The 20433-nt window shown below is 44.1% G+C and overlaps 1 protein-coding gene across 1 annotated transcript in view; it reads right to left on the bottom strand.

Annotated features, from left to right (window-relative positions):
* Positions 1-17667, bottom strand: part of LOC103091847 (guanine nucleotide-binding protein G(t) subunit alpha-1) — a 40208-nt gene extending 22541 nt beyond the window's left edge. Inside the window, exons 1-2 of the mRNA XM_032954230.2 lie at positions 17218-17667; positions 2048-2090 (exon numbers count right to left, since the gene is read on the bottom strand). Of these exons, the coding sequence (XP_032810121.1) occupies positions 2048-2090; positions 17218-17335 (161 nt within the window). The 5' untranslated portion in view covers positions 17336-17667. The remainder of the gene's footprint in view (positions 1-2047; positions 2091-17217) is intronic.
* Between the last annotated feature and the right edge of the window lie 2766 nt (positions 17668-20433).

Here is a 20433-nt window from a genome sequence, read left to right as displayed (position 1 = left end):
ACTGCTTGGGTGAGAAAACACATTGTCAGTAAAGCAGATTTTGTCGGCTGCTGCTGCATTGTCAACAGCAAAAATCCACTGTTGTACTGTACTATGCTCCAATATCTATGATCCCCACCTTCAACAAACCCGTGCTGACCAGCATGGTGAAGTATGGTGAAATAACGCCCCCCCCCCCTCATCCTTTACCTGCACGGCATGGTGAGGCCATCATCCAGCAGTGGATACATGCATGCTAATGTTCATAACAGCAACACAAAGAAAGCCACGACTGCTGTTGTTGTTGTATTTAGCATTATGTCAATGACATAAGGTAACAACGGTCAACTTTAAATGTCAAAACATGACAGGCAAATATATATATATTTTTTATCAATTGTCATCAGCCATTATCTTTGCTTACTAAAGTTCATACAAATTCGCCTCTTCTCCATCTTCGCTTTACGCTATTGTATACCTCCGCGAACATTTACAATATTAGCATTATCATAATCAATGTTTCATGTCGTCATTGATTTCCATAGTACGCACAGTACCGGGAACCCACTTCTCATTGCAATGGGAGGAGAGGGATTTGCCCTTATCCACTTTAGCATCAGCTCTCATGGCAAGCCATCCAGTCCCTAATTAAATTGAGGTGCCTTTAACGAGGCGTTCCATTAGGAAAAAGCGTGGCCTGTGTTTGGCCTTATCACGCAAGTCCATCAAATACATTTAAAGACGCTTAAACGGGAATTGCCTGCGCTTTAAGTGAAAAAAAATTCAAACCGATGGCGATGTGCACATTTTTATTTTTCAACGGCACCCGTATCCGTGCCTCAGTTGTCAAGGGTGGAAAAACAGTTCGCATCCCCCTCGATTCCCCCCCCCCCCCGATTTATTCGCCAATTTGTCTCATGGCCCCACCGAAACCTTGTTTGCTGTTGCTTTCATTACGTCGCACGCTGAAGGAAATTGAATGGGTGGCGTTGTTGTTGTTTTCACGAAGACAAACGGGCGTGTAAACGGGTGGTGGATGGGAATGTCAGAGAGCATCCTTGCCCTCAAGCTGTCGCCCGAATCTACGGTGCCAGCAAAAACGGGGGCCCCGTGGCCCTGTGGCCCCGTGGCCCCGTGCTTTAATCCGGCCGCAATGCTTTCAGATTCGCCAAATTCGAGAACAAAGGACAAAGCGGTCTGACAAACGTAATTCGTTCTCCAATTTATCCCCCAGAAAAATTAAGGTGGAACAACGTCCAAAAGAAATGACACCAGAGAGGTCAGCCGGGGTGACACTTTCGGATTTCAGGAAGGGGCTGGGGAGGTCTTAGAGTGTGGGGTGGAGATGGAGCGAGGGTGGTGGGGTGGCAGAGGGGGCGGTAATGATGGAAGGATGAGTCGTCAGAGCCTAAACGTTTTAACCTATTCGATGCTGGAATGCAATGTGCTCTAGAATTGTAATGTGTAAGAGAAACAGCCTCTCGCGCGTCTTGCGTTGAACAGGCCCATATTAGCTTCAATGGAGTGCTCTTTACCAACAACATCTGGGAACACGGCAGCATTCGTTTAAGACGCTCGAGTCCTCTGCTGACGAGACCGAGAAGATCGAAACAGGTCCGGAGTGTCCGTGCTTAAACAAATGCTGCTACATAATATTGGTCTTGAAAGCCAATAGGCCGATGGGCAAACACATATTTTTGTTTATATGCGGAGACATGGGCAGGGGTTCTGCTTCTGTATTTGTTTTCTCTCGTGTTGGATTTTTCTGGATGGAACTAACTTTAGCGTTTTTCATCAGGCATAAAGCTTAAATTCCATGACCCTGCGTGTAGTATTTTTTTACAGGTTATCACAAGCTTAAGTTCATAAAATCAATATGAAATTCACAGAAATTAGAAATCCATAACCATGTAAGCCCACAGCTGCAGAATCCTAATCAGATGTGTTTTTTTTACAACTTAGAGACGATTCGTGAGATTATTTTTAATATAGTTAAGTCCATAAGCACATGAATATGTCCAAGTTTTCTTCAGTTGAGTGGCAGCTCTTTTAAAGGCTCATAACTTACTTCATCTGCTTGACGATGGTGCTCTTTCCAGACTCTCCAGCCCCTGAAAAATGAGAAAACATAAACAATTGAATGTAACTTGGTATTTCCTTTTGAGGGGATCACATTGACACAGATAACCAGCTACTGGACCACATTCAAATTTGCCTCAGTATTTGTTTTAGACCAGGGGTGGGCAAATTTTTTGACTCGTGGGCCACAATGGGTTCTAAAATTTGACAGAGGGGCCGGGCCAGGAACAGATGGATGGAGTGTTTGTGTGAACTAATATAAATGATATGTAAAAATCATTACATGAAAGGATTTGGCCTTTAACAGGTAGCAAAGCATTTATTTGCAAGGCAATTTAACAAATTGCACGAACATGAACAATACAAAAACATGTCGTAACGTGACTGATCAAACATCATGAAAACATCTGAGGCCTGCGCCGAAACCAATGACCTCACTTGAACTTCTTTATTATCTACATTAACAGGTTAGAGCAGCAACGCAGGCTGTGTGTCGGAGATTTGGCTCCAACCTCGCTGCAGCAACACATCATCACTGTCAGTTTCAGTAGGAACAGTGTTGTTGATCTCCCATTTTTGCCAGTGCATCCAAGTCTGGAGTTATTTTGGTTGTGGCAATTCTCAGGATAGATCTGAGGTGCTGATCCGTTAACTTTGATCTGTGACGGGCTTTGTTGGCGTTCATGACGCTGAATGTCTGCTCACACACATAAGTCGAGCCAAACAAAGTCAACATCTTTTGTGCAGTCCTCCGGAGGTTTGGAAACGTGGCTCTGTTAAGTGAAGCATAAAAGTCATTCAGTTTAACAGAGTTGAACTTCTCCTTTAGGACGGAGTCAGACTGAAGATCTATCAGTTCCAACTGCGGCTCCTGTGGTGCTATTTCAGAGTCTTGTGACAGGGGACAGGACACCAGCTGAAGTGACTGTTCAATGTTTTCGAAATCAGAGAACCTATGGCAGAATTCTCCGTGCAGGTCCTCAAGTGATTTGCTGTATTTTTTTGCGTTTCGCGGTGCCTCTTCCTGCATGGCAAATGTGGGGAAATGAGCGAAATATTTGTTCGCAATTTGTCTGGAGAACAAAGTGAGCTTGGATTTGAAGGCTTTCACATCTTTGTACATATTCTTAGTTTTTTCGGTAAAGTCACGTTGAAGAGAAACAACAAAATAACAAAATATATATAAAACAATAATAAAAAAAAAAATTCTCACGACGTTTCGACCATAACTCAAACGGTCATGTACATGTCGTGAACAAACTGATCTTTCCCCTGCAGTTTCACATTCAGCTCATTCATGTGTGAAAATATGTCCACAGCAAACGCAAAGTCATTAAGCCAGTTCTTGTCGCTTAGCTCAGGGAATTCGTCAGATTTCCCCATCAACTCCAAAAATGCGACGATGTCCTCTTTCAGCTCCCACACTCGTTGTAACACTTTCCCCAAACTTAACCAGCGGACACGAGAGTGGTACAGCAAGTCCTGATGATCCGCATCAGTTTCCTCCAGGAACGTAATAAACTGACGGTGCTGAAGTCCCCTTGCTCGTATAAAGTTAACAAGTTTTACGGCTGGATTCACGACATGATTAAGTTGCAATAGAGACTTACACAGGGATTCCTGATGGATGATGCAGTGAAGGAAAATAAGATCCTGGTCAGGGTTTTCCTCTTTCACTTTATTCTGGATTCTTTTCAGCAGCCCAACATTTTTTCCAGTTAAATTTGGCGATCCATCCGTTGTGACATTGACAAGTTTACTCCAAGGTAGCTTCATTCTTTCGATGACAGCAGACACCTGGTTATACAAGCCCTCTCCCCGCGTTGTTCCTTTCAGGGACTCCATGGTCAGAAACTCCTCTGTTATCGCAAAACTGTCGTCAATGCCTCGGATAAAAATGAGGAGCTGAGCATTGTCTTTTACGTCCGTACTTTCATCCAGTGCTAGTGAATATAACTCAAAGGAATCAGACTTTTTGTTTAATTGGCTGGCTATATTTTCATCAATCAGTTCCACACGGCGAGTCACAGTCCTGCGTGATAAACTGACTTTTTCAAATTTGCTTTTGATCTCCGGACACAAGATGTCTGCTGTCTGTACCATGCATTTTTTTACAAACTCGCCTTCGGAGAAAGGCTTGCTAGCCTTTGCTATTTTGAATGCCACCAAAAAACTTGCCTTGGTAGTTGACTCTTGAATCGCAGTTTGTCGGTGAAAAAAATGTTGCTGAGTGCTGTAAATTAGCTGCCAACCTCTAAGCCGTAGCCACCCGTTCTTGCGTTGACTGCTTGCTAGCATAGTTGGCATGCTTCGTAGCAAAGTGACGGCTGATGTTGTACTCCTTGAAAACTGCGACAGTTTCTCGGCATATCAGGCATACAGCCATCGATTGGACTTCAATGTAAAAGTATTTTGTTGTCCACTCCGTGTTAAACACTCGGCACTCATTGTCCACTTTTCGTTTCCTTGATCTGCTCATTTTACAGAAGGGCTCACAGGGCAAAGCGAAATAGTGAAGGGAGCACCGTATCTAACTCAGCAATGTAAACAAACCCTGAAAATGGCGCTGACGGCCCACAATGCATTGCGAGATCATGTGCCCTTTCGAGCCCTATACACCACACTCCCGGTTAAAGTGCGCCATCTAATGGAGAAATGGGGGCATTACAGGAGAAAGGTAAAATTTAATTTAATAACAATAATAATAATATTTGGACAAGTTCGGTGGGCCGGATTAAAAAGCCCAACGGGAGTACTTTGCCCATGTCTGTTTTAGACAGTACATCCTTACACAATATAGAAGCTAGATATAAACACATCCCTTCAGAGCAAGGCTAAAGTGTGCTTAGATTAGAAATTGCCCTTTGTCAATACACTGCTGGATGATAGCCTCACCGTACCTTGTTGGTCCTGGGGATTCTTTGACCATACTTCACCACGGTTTGCTGGCTGGTGGGGGGGGGTAGCTGTACCAGCCATGCAATCACTCATCACTGATGCAAGTCATGGCTGGTCATAAAATATGAAGTGTTAGCCTCGTGTTTTCTCAATGGTTTAGGTCAAAGATCACGGAGCTGAGTTGCCTGGCTCACGGTGAGCTCCGCCCAACGTTGCGGTGGCCTCACAATGCGACAGTGTGATAGTGTGTCGCGCACAAGCGTCGAATGGGGCCCCACCCAGAGATTGCTGCTGCTGCGTTGGCAGCGGTGCACGAATAACATAAAACTCAACACGTTCGTTCATAACACCATGACCTTAAAAGGGGAAAAAATATATATAATAAGCAACGTATTGGGTAATGGCTGTTCGTTACAGCAGACAAAAAAGGAGGCCTGTGAGATACAGTGGATAATAATCGGAGACTGTACTTGACACGAGGAGGCCTGATGAGAATTACACATTTTATTGTGAATAGTTACCTATTATAAGTAAATGAGTAACAGACGAACATTACGGCAGATAAAAAAAGTGCGTGACTAAATAAGCGAATTTATATTAAAAGTAACACTTAAAAAAATATGTTCGTGCATTGCATTGTGGGTTGCCCTGGTGCAGTGAGTTCAGCAGTTCACACAAACGTTGCACTGACTTGACAAGACACAGGCATCAGCAATTTTAAAACCGGCTCACAAGCAGCATTTAAACGCCTTCCACATTAAAATTTGCCTGACTGCAACTTTTTCACGTACATCAGGATAGCCTTCTGTAATGTGACCAATAATAATACGTGTATTACGTCTGATCTCGTCATATGCGCTGGACCAAAAAAAAACATATTGTGTGACTGGAGGAACCTTCGTTACCAGGGCTATAAGAAGGCAATTTGGCAGTCACCTTAAGACCATAATATGATATTTGTTACATACACACACATAGAGTATACATCTCCAATCCAATGGACCCAGATGCATGTTTGATCATGTTACAGCTTTAATCTGGTGAACAGATTAGTGTCTGGCACACGAGAGAGACATTAGTTACTACTTAACCAAATACATTTGTGGCTCAACTTAAGGCAATAATATAACTCCAGGAACATATGTGTGTGTGTGTGTATATATAGGTCAGGAATACGAACACACTCTCAAAGGGCAACGGACGTAGCTGAATATTGACCATGATACAGCTTATCTGGTTGACAGGAGATTAGTGTACGGCACGAAGCCACGCTTTAATCCATCCTTGATCCTCTTTCCATCGCACTAATTAAGTGTGCCGTGTCCGTGTTACCCAGATACCCGCCCGCCTTCATTTCAATGCGCCGCCCCACCAGATATACCCACAACAGAGGCCGGCCTCGAAAACGGTCTCCTGACGTCGGGACAAAAGCGCCCGCGCGAGCGGCCACTCGGGGTCACGGCGGGCGTGACCCCGCGGGCGTGACCCCGCGGGCGTGACCGCCGGACGCTCGCCGCCGTTGGCTCGGCGTCAAGTCGTGGTGGGGAGGAGGAGGAGAGGGAGGAGAGAAGGGGATGCTCGACCGTTGTCTTCACGTTAACAGCGACGCTATTTACCGTTTAACTTTTCTTTTCAACGGGGGTTCTCTCTAAACCGCATCCCCGTACGGACCGTGGCAGATGCGGATACCCGATGCACCAATGGAAAACGAAAACCAAAATTGTCCAGTAGTATTCTTGGTTCTTTCGGTAAAATCACGTAGAAGGGGAACAATAAAATAATAAATATATATAAAAAACAATAAAATTCTCACGACGTTTCGACTGCAACACAAGCAATCATCATCAGGTGTGAAAACCATAGCAAGAAATTTTGAAAAAAGTTGCGGTTATTTTTTTTCAAATTTTCTTGCTGTGATTTTCACACCTGATGATGATTGCTTGTGTTGCCGTCGAAACGTCGTGATAATTTTATTGTTTTATATTTGTATTATATTTTTTTATTTTTTATTGTTTCCCTTCTGCGTGAATTTACCGAAAGAACCAATAATATGAATCCCTGCAGTCACGAAAGCTTTAAATCAAAATTTGTCCAGTCGTAGTGCGAGTGTGGGTCATCAAGAAGAAACCGGAGAACACGTGACGACGCAATGGTCGGTCGACAAATACGAAGGAGACATCACCACAGCGATACACGACTCCACTGCTCCCGACGCGGTTGTCTGGCTTGACCACCTGGATGTGAAATTGTAGTTGATGTTCTGCATCTTCTACTTTAGCCGTACGAAAGAAAGTTGAAAGATTGAACTCCTTTCCCATCGTACGCAGCCAACCGTGATGATATAGGCCCTTTTTCAGAAGCGACCTGGCCACAAATGATAGCTCAACGAAAGTGGTTTATCGCGTGGAAATTCATTGCAGCCAAATACTCGAAACGTGCGTTGATTCTAAATGTGGAGGGAAAAACCGGGGGTCCTGGAGAAGAATCCACGCGACCAAGGAGAGAGAGAAAACATGCAAACTTCAAAATATACAGGCGTCAGGGGTTCAGGATCAAACCCACGACCTCGTGTATACCAGGCAAGGTAGTTAACATCTTGCCGCAACATGTCGCACACACCGTGTACGTTGAGTCATTTGGGATTATGTCTCCTCGTAGCAATCTCGATCTTCAGTTACCTGTCCCACAGTTGTTTCCGGTGTTGAATTGCAGCTCGTAGAGTCAAACACGACACATCTATCTCGAGTCCATTCATCTAATTTGTATATGCCGGTTCATAGAATTCTCGGAATACGTGGCACAATAATGTGGGATTATTTATGGGTAGGCATCGCATCGACTCGAGTGGTAATGCCTCACTCCGATAATCTACTCCAAGCCAGCCTGGCAGTGTTTAGGAAAATACCGAGTGAGATATTAAGCCCCAACTGCATCCAGACATATCTGAAACACATTTATTACATGTTCATGATTGTAACCAAGTGAGTGAATGAATTTGAATAATGTTCTGGGATAAAAAGCATAACTTTTACACAAATCTAGTAATAATAATACGGGACCTTTCTTGCCAGTATCAAAATATAAGAATAGGTTTTACCCTTTCTGGCAATAAAACAGGTGTTAAGATGTTCAAACACCAAACAGAATCCTTTTTTAAAACTGATTGGTCCACACCAGAGACAGCTGACCAATCAGTTTCAAAGACAGTGCAAATATTATCGGAGCATGTATTTTATTTGCATGTTCACCACAAGTACGTGTGGTTAATGCAGACATGATTCCTTAAAAAATGATTCTGTTTGGTGTTTTAAAATCTTGACACCTGTTTTATTGCCAGAAAGGGTAAAACCTATTGTCATACAAATATAGTAGAGTCTACGCGCATAGCTAAAACACTAGAAAAAGGGAAATTCTAGTGATTTGGGCCCTCAACAATTATAGCCTGGAGGTTGATTGATTTCACTCACAGCGCACGGTCAACCAAACTTTTCCACATTGCCTATACATATATATGCTAAACGCTGAAACATCTATGATCCTTGTCATAAGTTGAATAAAGTAATTTCAAATCCCTTATGATGGAAAAATAGACACCGTAATAGGCTAATGGTTTGGACAATGGCGCTTGTGTACACATAGACACCTCTACAATGCAACACAATGCAGACACTCTTTAGCAGGGCCATTACCCAAAACTTTGGCTTATTATAGGGTATATATGTTGCCTGTTATGAGACAGTGTTGATAATGATGAACACGGTCAGTTAAAAATGTATGCATTAAAACATGTTTTAACATGTTAAATATCGAGGAAAGTTGTGGTTTACAAGATATGAACTGCACACTTGTTCACCTTTCACCTGGATGGTGAAGTATAGTCAATCAACCCCCATATCTGACACAACATGGAGAGACCTTCATCCAACAGTGGACTGACAAAAGCTGCACGTTACATTACACGTTGTTAAACACTTAAAATCTATGCACAAATCCCATTATATGATTACCCCATATAAACCACCTTAAATCCACCTGACTTAATCAGATCTTGAAAGTGTAGTGGGTTAGGATTGAACCTGGTTAGTGCTTGCATGTGTGTTCAGCAGGACTTGTCAGGTGTTGTAGGCGTGGGGCTGCCAGCCATAGGCAGGGGATGGCGGTGCTGAGTGTCACCCCCATTGAACACGTGGTTAGTTTTTTCCAGGTTCTCCAGTTTCCTCCCACAAAGAGTCAACTTCTCGCTGCTAGAATAGGACAAACATTGATTTGAAGCTTTCGTGACTGCAGGATTCACGACAGGTGGGAAAGCATGATCTGCTGCTGAGGCAGACGTCGTGATTTATTTTGCCTCAGCAGCGGACCATGCTTTCCCACCTGATGACGGACGCTTGTGTTGCGCCCGAAACGTCGTGATTTATTTCATTTTATACCTACGTGACTTTACCAAAAGAACCAAAGAGTATAGGACAAACATTCCAATGCAGCAGGGCCCTCCCGAATTAGACTCCTGAGACTCGGTGAGGCTTTGTTGGATAAATAAAGGGAATTGTTGCTATGGCTATTACAGCCCAGTCGGGTATCGTGAGGGATGTGTGTGTGTGTGTGCGTGCGCCTTAATTCGTTAATTGGTTCGTGCAGGAGGCAACGCCGATCACATCGCAGACCCCTGAGGTTCTGGCTACACGTGGGGGCACTGCAGCCCAGGGACGTTCAAGAGCACTGATGCTCATGCAGGGAATTTACAACGTGAGCAGTTGCCTCCACACCACACATGTTTTCATTTTGGCTTTATTTGCAACTTTCACATGTATGTGTGTGTATATATTGTATACGTATCTGTCATGGTCAAAATGTTTTGAAAACAGAATGCTTTTTTTTTTACAATACAGTTGTACAACCCAAAAGTTAGCTCTTTGTTGATGATTTTTTTAATGCCATTTATTTGCTCCAGAAAAGAAACTTACTGAGTATGACGACTGTATTTTTTTCAGGCGGCGCCAGTGTTGGAATGTGGTTAAGTCCATGAATGTGAGTTTCGTTTCATATGGGAGGAAACCAGAAAGCCCGGAAAAAAAGGCCACGCAGAACACTCAGAGCTCTGCACAGATAGATTCACGATTCCATCTCTGTACTGCCATCCCTTGGCCTTCTCGCAACCTAAGCCTACAAGTTCCGTTATTCGCTGGCAGTCTTCCATTTAAATGATAACCAGGCACAACCCTACTTGGCGTATGATATTATATGAAGTCAGGTACATTCTGGGTGATTGAGTTACGGTGACGCTCTGCTGCCGTTGTCATGCGAAACAACAGCCCTTGAAAAAAGGAAACATTGTTTTGCTTATTTTCCAACTTAAGATGGGGTTTTTTGTAACACCAAAATATAAAATGAATTCACACGTGACAAGAGGTAAGGCTGGATGTCTCAAGTCGATAGGCACTGTTCAACATTTCGTGAAGAACTCGCCTAAGTTAAGCAGCAATCTCTGCCCAGTAATATGTAGAGATGGCATCTTAAAACCGCCTTCTCTTACATGTATACGGCGAGTATCATAGTGTTACGTACACTTTGGGCTGATTCCACTCGAGTTACAATGTAACGGGAGTTCTATGGCAATTGCAATTTAATGTCAGTCACAGAGAAATACACGACGGTGTCAGTCCCATAGAATTACGCTATAATGTGAGTCACATCGGAATAGACTATAAGGAGAGCCCCGTAGAGTTAGACACGAGGATGATGCCCCATAGACTTAACATTTTCAACCAAATAGAGATACACTAAATGATGAGTCTCATACACCATGAGATTACAAAATTGTAATATGATAGGAATACACAAAAAGCTGAGTTCCTTCGGGTTCCACTCCGCAGATATTCCACTATGTGAATCCGATAGGAATACGCTATCAGGTGAGTTCTATCGCAATACACTGCAAGGTGAGTCTTATAAGATTTCACTAAGGCTCATTACACTTGTAGAGGAGAGCCGACACAAGGTTGCAGGGGGGGGCGTCTTTTATTTCTTCCTCCAGTCCACACTCGTCCCCAGCCTTCTCGATCCGGTTCCCGACAATTCTCCCCCTTTTTCCCGCCCGTTCTCTCTCTCTGATATCTCCTCGCCTGCTCCTTCCACTGCCACCGTCCCACTCCCCCTCCTTTTGGTGGGAATCCTTCCCCTGACATCCCTTACACACAGGAAGCGTATCATAACATTGTCCGTGCGTACAGCGTTATATTTGTAGCTGTAACCAGCATTCCGAAAATTTAGGGTTGTTAAACGAATACCGGTAAACCGGTAACCAGAATGTTCGTGATCAACTCGCTGATTGGCACGCACGTAAAGTACAAACCGCACGGCGGCCTGAATTACCACGTGGGACACATTTCCCTCATTTCTCTGTTAAAAGGTAAAGGCGCGACCCCGCAGTCGCTCGCTCACGCTACAGCTGGCGGAAAGGCCTCCACTAGAGTGAACTCCAGACGGTATTTAGTCTACTCTTCCGCGCTAAACAGACATTTTTGAAAGAGGTGACCCAACTGCACGTGACCTGCCAATACACTGTGGTATACCCCACTTATAGCGCTGGTTGGAAAGAGGACGGGAGTGGATTGAAGAAATTTCCCCCCACGATTCTCCCCCCCCCCCCCCCAGGGCCATATCCAATAGCCACAGTCGGCCACTTTACGCAGTAGCCACAGTGCCTAGGGCACTAAATTTTGACCATCTTTTTTTGTTTGTGCGTAATTAGAAAATGTAACCAAGATATCTTCTTAAATAAAGATATTTATATAGCAAGGATAGGCAGAGTGTTTATACAAAGAGGCAGAGCAATGTCAATGGGTTTTTTTTTCTCATAAGGTGAGACAAATTAACACCGGAGATTAACTTTTCGAGGTTTTTTTTCATTGCAAAATCAGCAATAACATCTTCAAATGGTGTTTTTCGCACAATCTCATTCTCAATCGAGAGTAGTACAGGGGAGGACAGAGGCGGCGTGTAGCGCGAAACAAGCGAAGTGACAGCGGCGGTAGTCAGTAACACGGGGCAGCAGCAGCAGTACCAGCTGTGCTAAGTTATCACCCAAGGCCGACGAAACCGAAGTGGCTAGGGCCGACAAGAACCTTAACCCGGCCCTGGTCTGGTGTGGTAACCGTTGCACAACGGCAGCTCCGTTCATTTCTCAGTTAACAATGGCAAACATATTCCACGTTTATTGCTGGATATGCATATTCGCGAGGCAAACCGGTAACCACCTTTTAGTATGGTTTTCACATTATTACCGATCATACAAAAAAACAACAACCCTCGCTCTCAATTGTGATGGATCAGAATCGTGTGGGTAGAGTTTTAATGACGCGATCCTTCTTACAGACATGTTCGGCTAAGTCTGCATGAATCACGCGGCTTCATTTTCCAAAAGTGCACTTCGCTTCTTAATGTATCACGTATCGATGGCCGGCAAAAACACACACTTGCGATGGGATACAATAAGCACCGTACAAATGGCGCAACGATCCATCATGAGAGACGTTATTCATGCTTGGCCAATTGCATGTCACCCACTCCACGTGCAGTCGAACCTGCCGTTTTACCCGTGCTGATACAGAGTGCACGATGCCCACAAAGACAACATACCATCATGTCCGTCAGTCATGATCAATCCACTGCTGGATGAAGGCTTCCCTTAGCCGCCTCCGTCTGTTAAGATTTTACGATGCAAGAAATCCATCTGGCGCCTGCACCCAAGCTGATATCATTTCTAAGACAATACCGCAGTCAAACTTTTTTTTACACACTATATATGAAAGAGATTAACTGCGTTTATTTGCTCTCGATCAATGTTACTACAGTCCAACTGGGTCAATGATTAGATATAGGATGAATGCATTAATTAAATATACATTCATTATTTGTCCTGTATTCACGTGCAATGAATATTGTTGCAAATGTTTGAGTGGGGTAGATTTATTGTAAGAAATAATGTATGTATGTTGAACTTCTTTCGCACCGTACATAGCGAACCGTGCTAATCGGAGACATATCTTGTTTACCCGCTTAACTAACAAAATCGGCCAGGTGGTACAGTCGTACATTGCATGGGTCACAATCGGTAGAGTTTGCGATTTCAAAATCCCAGTTGGTAGTTTGATTCAGCCCATCATTAATTTTGGGTTGATTAAATGAGTATCACTTTATGGAGAAGTCAAAAGTGCCTGTTCCTTTAAAAAAAAAACTGCCCCCTGCCATAGGAATGTGGAAATCCCTTCCCCAACTTTGAGCTGTTAACAGGAGATGGGAACTATCTCACACACGTAATTGAGGAGGATATCACTGTGATGTTTACCTTAACGGCAGAACCTCTCAGAAGAATAAATAACACTGCTTTTTTTTCATATGCCATAACACTATTACAAAGAAGCATTTTATGGACAAGTTAAATAACATTTATAAAAATGCATTGGGCATCAGCATTAAACTTATTTAGCAAAATAGGAAAAGTTTGGAGTAATGTACACACAGTTTTAATATGTTTCTCAGGTTTCATGTCAGAAACGATGCAAATGTTATACGTGACATAAAAATACGAATCTGTTCAAGAAAATCTCAGGTACGGAGCGTACTTTTTTCCCCATGATCCTTTGCGCACGTGCAATCTGAAATCCTATTTTACAGATTAATGTCCATCAATATTGACATATCGGCAAACTTGTGAAAACCGTGACTTATGCTGTATATTGTCACAACGGTTTGTCAATTTAAAAGCTTTGTCATTAATTGAAATTATGTTTTAATGTACGCGTGTGTATGGGGAGCGGTGGTATCTGAACCAGTCCTGGGCCTCCCCTAGATCGACTCAGCCGCAATTGAGCACCTACCGCGTTGTGTAAACATCGCCACTGGGGAGACAAAGGCGGCCGGGCGTGGTGCTACCCACCCACCCCTCGTGTCGGCCTTCATAGGTGTTAACTAACAGCACTTGACCCAATAGTCTGTTCAGACTATGTAACGAATCTATGTCTTTGTATACACACGCATTTAAGAGCTATAAAATATACAGTATTGTAAAACCTATAACATTTCCATACTTCCTTCGTTTCGTCCTGGTGAGGATCGCATCGATACAAAACATTTATTGTACATTAATTATCTTTGTTTAACATTTCACTCCTCTTGGTGTGTATACGCTATTCAGAAAACGGTATTGCTATTTTTGTTTCAGGCAGCTGCATGAAGAAATTTGGCATAATTTAAAAAAGCACTTTAAAAAACTCTTACAGCGTTCCAAGTTTTTTTTATGCGTACATTGTCTCAACACCAGAGACACCCTTCGCAAACGAGATGTTCCACATGCAGGGATTATCCAGGTAAAATATCTTTTTTTTTAAAGCCATTCAAGATATATTACTGCTTTAAACAGTTTGCCCCAATGCATTTGATCACATATTTCTAAACGTTAAATGCAAATAAACTATTAAATAATCGCACAATGATCACGCACCCGAAAAGAAAAAAATATATAAACGTCTTCCACGGTATATAAAAAAAAAATACTAGCTTCAAGTAATCGAGTTCCCTTGAGCTCAGGCGCAATTTTTTTTTAATCTATAATACACACTCAGACAAGAGGCAGTGGGTAAGGTCAAAGGGACTAGGAGTGTGGATGGGGCAAGTTGATCCAATTGAAATTTCAAACTGACACATGAGAGAGCGCAGGTCAGACGCCTGCAATCCCTGGACAAGGGGGGGTGGAGGGGAGTGGTGGTGGCGGTTTCCATAATTTTTGGTGTTTTACAGAGAAAATTAACAGAGATAATTATTTCCTCCGGACCTTACACAGCGGGTTCTCCGTCACAGCAATGACTGTTTCAGGCCTGCGCATCCAGTTGCTGATACTGTGGCGCATGCCCACCAGGTAACGCTTTGATTTATTTTCCGTTTTTCAAAGAGGACCGTGGCTCCGCAGGCTGTCTGAAAGTACTGTACAACACCAGGTAAATGCCTGAAAGCGAGCACATATACTCTCGGCACAAAGGGGCAGCGTGTGTCTTCCGCGTCGCTAATCCTTTGGTCCTAGATACCGGGGCGTGCAAAGAAATTGGCTTAGCGTGTCGTCGTAAGTCACCAAACAACAAACTCAGCTAGTTTTACGAGAGATTTATTAAAGCAGCTGGCTCAGCATATATATATTTTTTTCCACCCTCCTCCCCGCCCACCGCCCCATGGCAGAAGGGTCGATGTCAGGACACATTAGCACTGAGAGCTTCGAAATTATAATCTCGCAAACCTCCTCGGAGCGCGATGGTGTCAGCAGCACAGGGCATTAACTGCGGTGCTTTCAGAAGAAATTGGGGTCAATTGAATGCCTGCACAACGTTGCGTACGATGCTTCAGGAGGACACGTCGTGTGGGGTTATAGCTGTACACTAATTGCCTCAGCTGCGTACCCGCAAGTGCTGGGTATGCGCAGTTTAATGGTGACCGGGAATGTTCTCGTGTATTTAGTGTATTTTAAAGATGGGTCGCGCACTGCACCTATGAGTCTGGCCACCAAATTCGTAGCGTAATTCGCCGGCACGGCACACATCAGTGGAGAATTTCACAATTGGTCCTACACCCTCCAGCCCCCCCCCCCACCCTTTCACCAACCCGCACTGACTGTGTGGTGAAGTATGGTAAAAAAAACCTTCATAACCAACACCTTCATCCATTGATGAATTGAGAATGGCCGAATTCTCTTTTTTATAATCCCCTTCATGAGAAACTGAATTTGTCTGTCTACGAGTCAGCCTGTCGGTCACAGCACTCGAGCATTTTTTGTCACAAAGAGTACAATAGTGAGCGCACTGGACTTGCAATCCAGCGATGGACCGGTTCAACTTCATGTCCCACCGCAACAGTTGAAATAATGGAACGAGTTTCCTAAACCCGCTGTCTCATTGGGTGCAACCACAGTTAGTCCATCGGCAGTGCGCGTGTATGTGGTGGCGTAAAGTGTGCATACTCCCACCTTTTCCAAGACGTCTGTCCGGCATGGAAGAGTAGGCCAAATACCCTCGAGGGATTCTCTAGAGCTCACTTGAGTGAAATCCGTTCTGCCAACAGTGGCATGAGCAAGTAATTGCATGGCTGCACTTTTACCTTTTCCAAGTACATTCCATGCAACAAAACCCAGAGTTGTGATTTATGATACAATGAAAATGCAATCATTTCAAAACTACCGTGTAAGTTATTTCGACATAGTATCAGAGACGTATTGCAATATAACTACATTTTGCAACTGTTTGCAAATTTAATTGGCTTTCCTGCAAAGCGATGCATTTTTTTTTAAATATACAAGGCTAAACAAAATATGATCACAAAAACATGGTGCAGTTCAATCGAATAAGCCTGGCTACAGAGTGAGCAGGCCACAAAATAATGCAGCCTGCTTGTTGTTCGTGGATGCATAAGCCACTCATCCCTACATCGCTTGTAATGTCCTGTGGAATCCTACATCTGGTTGTACAACACACTGGAAGTTATGGTCAAAGAATCACTGAAGTTGGTTCCTTCAACCAGCTGTTTGCTTATTGCTGACACTATATCCCACCACACACAACTCAGATTCTACATAGCCCGGCAACCTCTCAAAATTTAGCACGCGGTTTCACGTTGTAACAATTGCTTACTGCCGTTATTTTTATGACCGTAGGAGGAATAGCCTCTTGGTAATTTCCACTTTCCCATTCCTTTCTCCATTTATTACTCCCCCATTATTGTATTGTCATCTTTTAAAATAACGTATGTCATCAAATAATCAATTTTCTATTTCAGTGTGAATTCCCATCGCATTTATCAGCAGCTTCCTGCACTGGGTAATGGGAGGAGGGCAAATGGGCCCCGATCCATATTTTGCAAATATCCCACAGCGCGATAAACAAGCACAGCGTACCGTGCCATCCTGAAAATCTTGCTCTGCAGATGCATGGCGTGTGCAGGCGATGCCTGTCGCAGTATATTCTCTAAAACATACATCAAATCGCTCCCCCCCCCACCCCCACCCCCAGCATACCACTGGGATTGTTCAGTGCAGCACAAAGAGTAGTCCGCAACCAGTTGTGGACTTAAGAACCATTCAGGAGAGAGCGTCCCTAATTTTTTGCGGACCCATTTCCCCAAACAACGCGCGGCAGACAGCGAAGGGGGCCAAAAATAGCCCCCCCCCCCCCACACCATTTAGGGAGTCCGTTTCCGCGAGGGAGCCGGCCACGCCGTTACCTAGCAGCAGGAGTTTGACGGTGCGCGCGTCCTTTTCCGCGTCCTCCGCCAATTTCTTCTCCAGCTCCTTGGAGTGCTTGGCCTGGTCCTTGTCCTCGGCGCTGGCACCGCTGCCCATCTTCGCCGAGGTCGCCGACACCGCCCGGATCTGCTGGGAGACCGTGTACAAATTCAGCTTGGGTCACCCAAAGGAGGGCCACCCTAGGGACGGGGTCTCGCGCAAGCTCGAAGAGGTCGGACGCCGCGGCCGGAGATGTGGGCGGCTGCGGGGAGGCGGCGACGACGACGTGGGGATTAGGAGGAAAGCTCTCTCCGCCGGCGATCCGGTTCGCATCGTCAGTCTCGGGACGATGCTGCCAGAGAGGCAACGCGAGGTTCCCCGCTCTGCCACTTTCCCTGCGAGGATTTGAGGTGGCTGCCCCGCCAATCCCGAACAAGGACGAGGCGTCGTGGTTAAACCGAGCCGCGCTTTACTGATAAGCGGGATGGCGAGCAGATGGGATTTAGGTGTAAGAGAATCTCTCTAAGCTTTGAGAGCAGCTTGAGTGCTTAAAACGGGCACCTGTATTAGCCAGCGTTGAGGACGCCTGGGATTAACACAGGTGTCTTTCTGTTAAAACAAATAAAATAAAACTTTCGTCTCAGCCATTGATAAATCGGTTGCACATCTCCAAGATAAAAAAAGCGTTCGCCCTTCATACGTCATTCTAAAAACGAATAAACTTTGTGCGATGGAAGTGGTCTCAGGACCAACCTGCCACAAACTTCCCATCTCCCAACGAATGATTTGTTTGAAGGCCCATGCCGAGCAATGGTTGCCTCCTGTAGCACTCCAGAGATTACGCCAAATATTGTGCTGGTCTTCAAGTGGCACGAAACATTGCTGTGCTGGCATGAATCAAGGCAGCGACTCATTGGCAGGCAACTATCGTGTGCCAAAAGCAATATACTGTAGCAAAATATCAACTTTTTTTGTCTCCTTTTTTGATGTCATCCAAATTGTGCTACAGAGCAGTGCAATGCTTCGTGTTAGAGAACGGTCCATTGGCAGCGGATGTAATACAACGACTGTAAATTTTGATTTAAAGCTTTCGTGACTGCAGGGATTCATATTATTGGTTCTTTCGGTAAAGTCACGTAGAAGGGAAACAATCAAATAATAAAGGCCCCACTGAGATAACTCTTTTTCAGGAGCGACCTGTCCATAAATGATAGCTCAATGAAGTGGCTTTTCACGTGGAAATTTGTAGCAGCCACATACTCTGAATGCATGTTTCTAAATGTGAAAGGGAAAACCTCAGATAAACCCACGTGACCACGGAGAGACAGACACGCTTACTCCAAATATACGACTGTACTGTATTCTTGGTTCTTTCGGTAAAGTCACGTAGAAGGGAAATAATAAAAGATTATGTTTTATTTTTATTATTTTATTATTTCCCTTCTACGTGACTTTACCGAAAGAACCAAAAATATGAATCCCTGCAGTCACGAAAGCTTTAAATCTAAATTTTACTGTATTGTACTTCTAAGATACCTTCCAGTGACCTCTGATCCACAAAATAGAGGGGGGGGTAGCACTTTCCCACCCACCCTGTGACAGAGAGTTATTTTCGTGACGTGAAATTCAAACTGATAAATATATTATCTTTTTTAATTTTCAGAGTCATAAATGAATCATATTAAGTGCAAAATCAAATTTAATGGGATGAGAGGTTTTTTTGTATGACACAGTTATTGGTTTCCGAATTCAGATTATCAACTTCACACGGCTACCCTGTTTAGCCACAGGAGGCATGGATTCAAACCCAAGATCTCAGTGGAGATAGAGCTCCGCTTTCTGAGCAACCTGGACACCTCATGAATAAACTGGGTATTTTTTTTAAAACACTGTTATTGAAATTAAATCCGTGCATTCGTAGTGCAGCGAACAAGTGCAATAACAAATCACGGACGATTTGTAAATAAGGCAGCATTCAATCTTGACTTAAAGCTTTCGTGACTGCAGAAATAAAAAATATATTTGGGTCTTTTGGTGCAGTCACGTAAATAGGTTCAAAGAAAATTACAAAAAACTACGTTTCCATCACAACACAATTGGTCGTCATCAGGAAAAGGTGGTTAAGCCTCTAAAGGGAAACTGTTTGTAAAGGTTTGAAATGGGCGTAGCCCAAGTGTCATCAGCATGGGCGGGGCAGCTCATGTTAATATAGGTGATGGTACTCGAAGAGAGCAACGACGGCGCTGGTGGTGGGTTTCCACCCAGGCAGCATTTTCCCTGAAGATGGAGCACATCTAGTTAGTTACAGACATTCCTGGGATGGAGGGGTCCAACGCCCTTCATCCTGGGAGGTCAACAGTGGATAGACCCATCTCTGCCATAACAATGCCACACCTCGGCCAATGTGGTGATGTCACACGTGATGCACGCACAACATCATTTATTATCGCTCATTAAATGCTGCTGAAGATACATGGATGTTCGAAAACGTTGCACGCATATATGTGTTTTCTTCCTTTCCTTGTTTAAGTAACCTCGACTTGCATACCTGTCAACCCATACAGTTTACCCGCATTCTTGTACAGGGAAATTGATGTTCCAGGTCCATATGGCAAACACCCGTTTCAGTGCGGGCAAAACAACATGTGTTTTGTGTTTCTTCCTTTTGATGGGACTTTGTAGGATGAACGTTGAGATTTACAAGGGCACGGAGTGATCAATAAGGTCTGAATTGGTCTGTAATAAAGCAGGACACTGATAAGGTGTTGACAGGTTTGAACTTGCGAGGGTGCTGATGAAACATCTGAGGACAGAGGGCGGAAAGCTTGTGTAAATTAACATTTCTAAACAATAAAAATTATATTTACCAAAGCCGAAGGGATTAAGCCCAAGCAACCTAAAATCAGTGGGTGCTTCTCAGTTAGGGGTCCAACCACACTTGGGAAGTTCGGGTGTCGCGGTAGCGAGATGTTAACTACCTCGCCCTGCATACAGGAAGTTCAGGGTTGATCCCGACCCTGACGCCTGCTGTATATTTGGAGTAAGCGTGTCTCTCTCTCCGTGGTCACGTGGGTTTATCTGAAGGTTTCCCTTCCACATTTAGAAACATGCATTCAGAGTATGTGGCTGCTATAAATTTCCACGTGATAAGCCACTTCATTGACAGGTCGCTCCTGAAAAAGAGTTATCTGAGTGGGGCCTTGCCTGGTAAACTA

This window comes from Petromyzon marinus, chromosome 14 (assembly GCF_048934315.1).
Source record: "Petromyzon marinus isolate PM22_M1 ecotype Great Lakes invasive population chromosome 14, UKy_Petmar_22M1.pri1.0, whole genome shotgun sequence".
Classification (NCBI taxonomy): Eukaryota; Metazoa; Chordata; class Hyperoartia; order Petromyzontiformes; family Petromyzontidae; genus Petromyzon; species Petromyzon marinus.
This window is presented reverse-complemented; position numbering and strand designations above follow the sequence as displayed.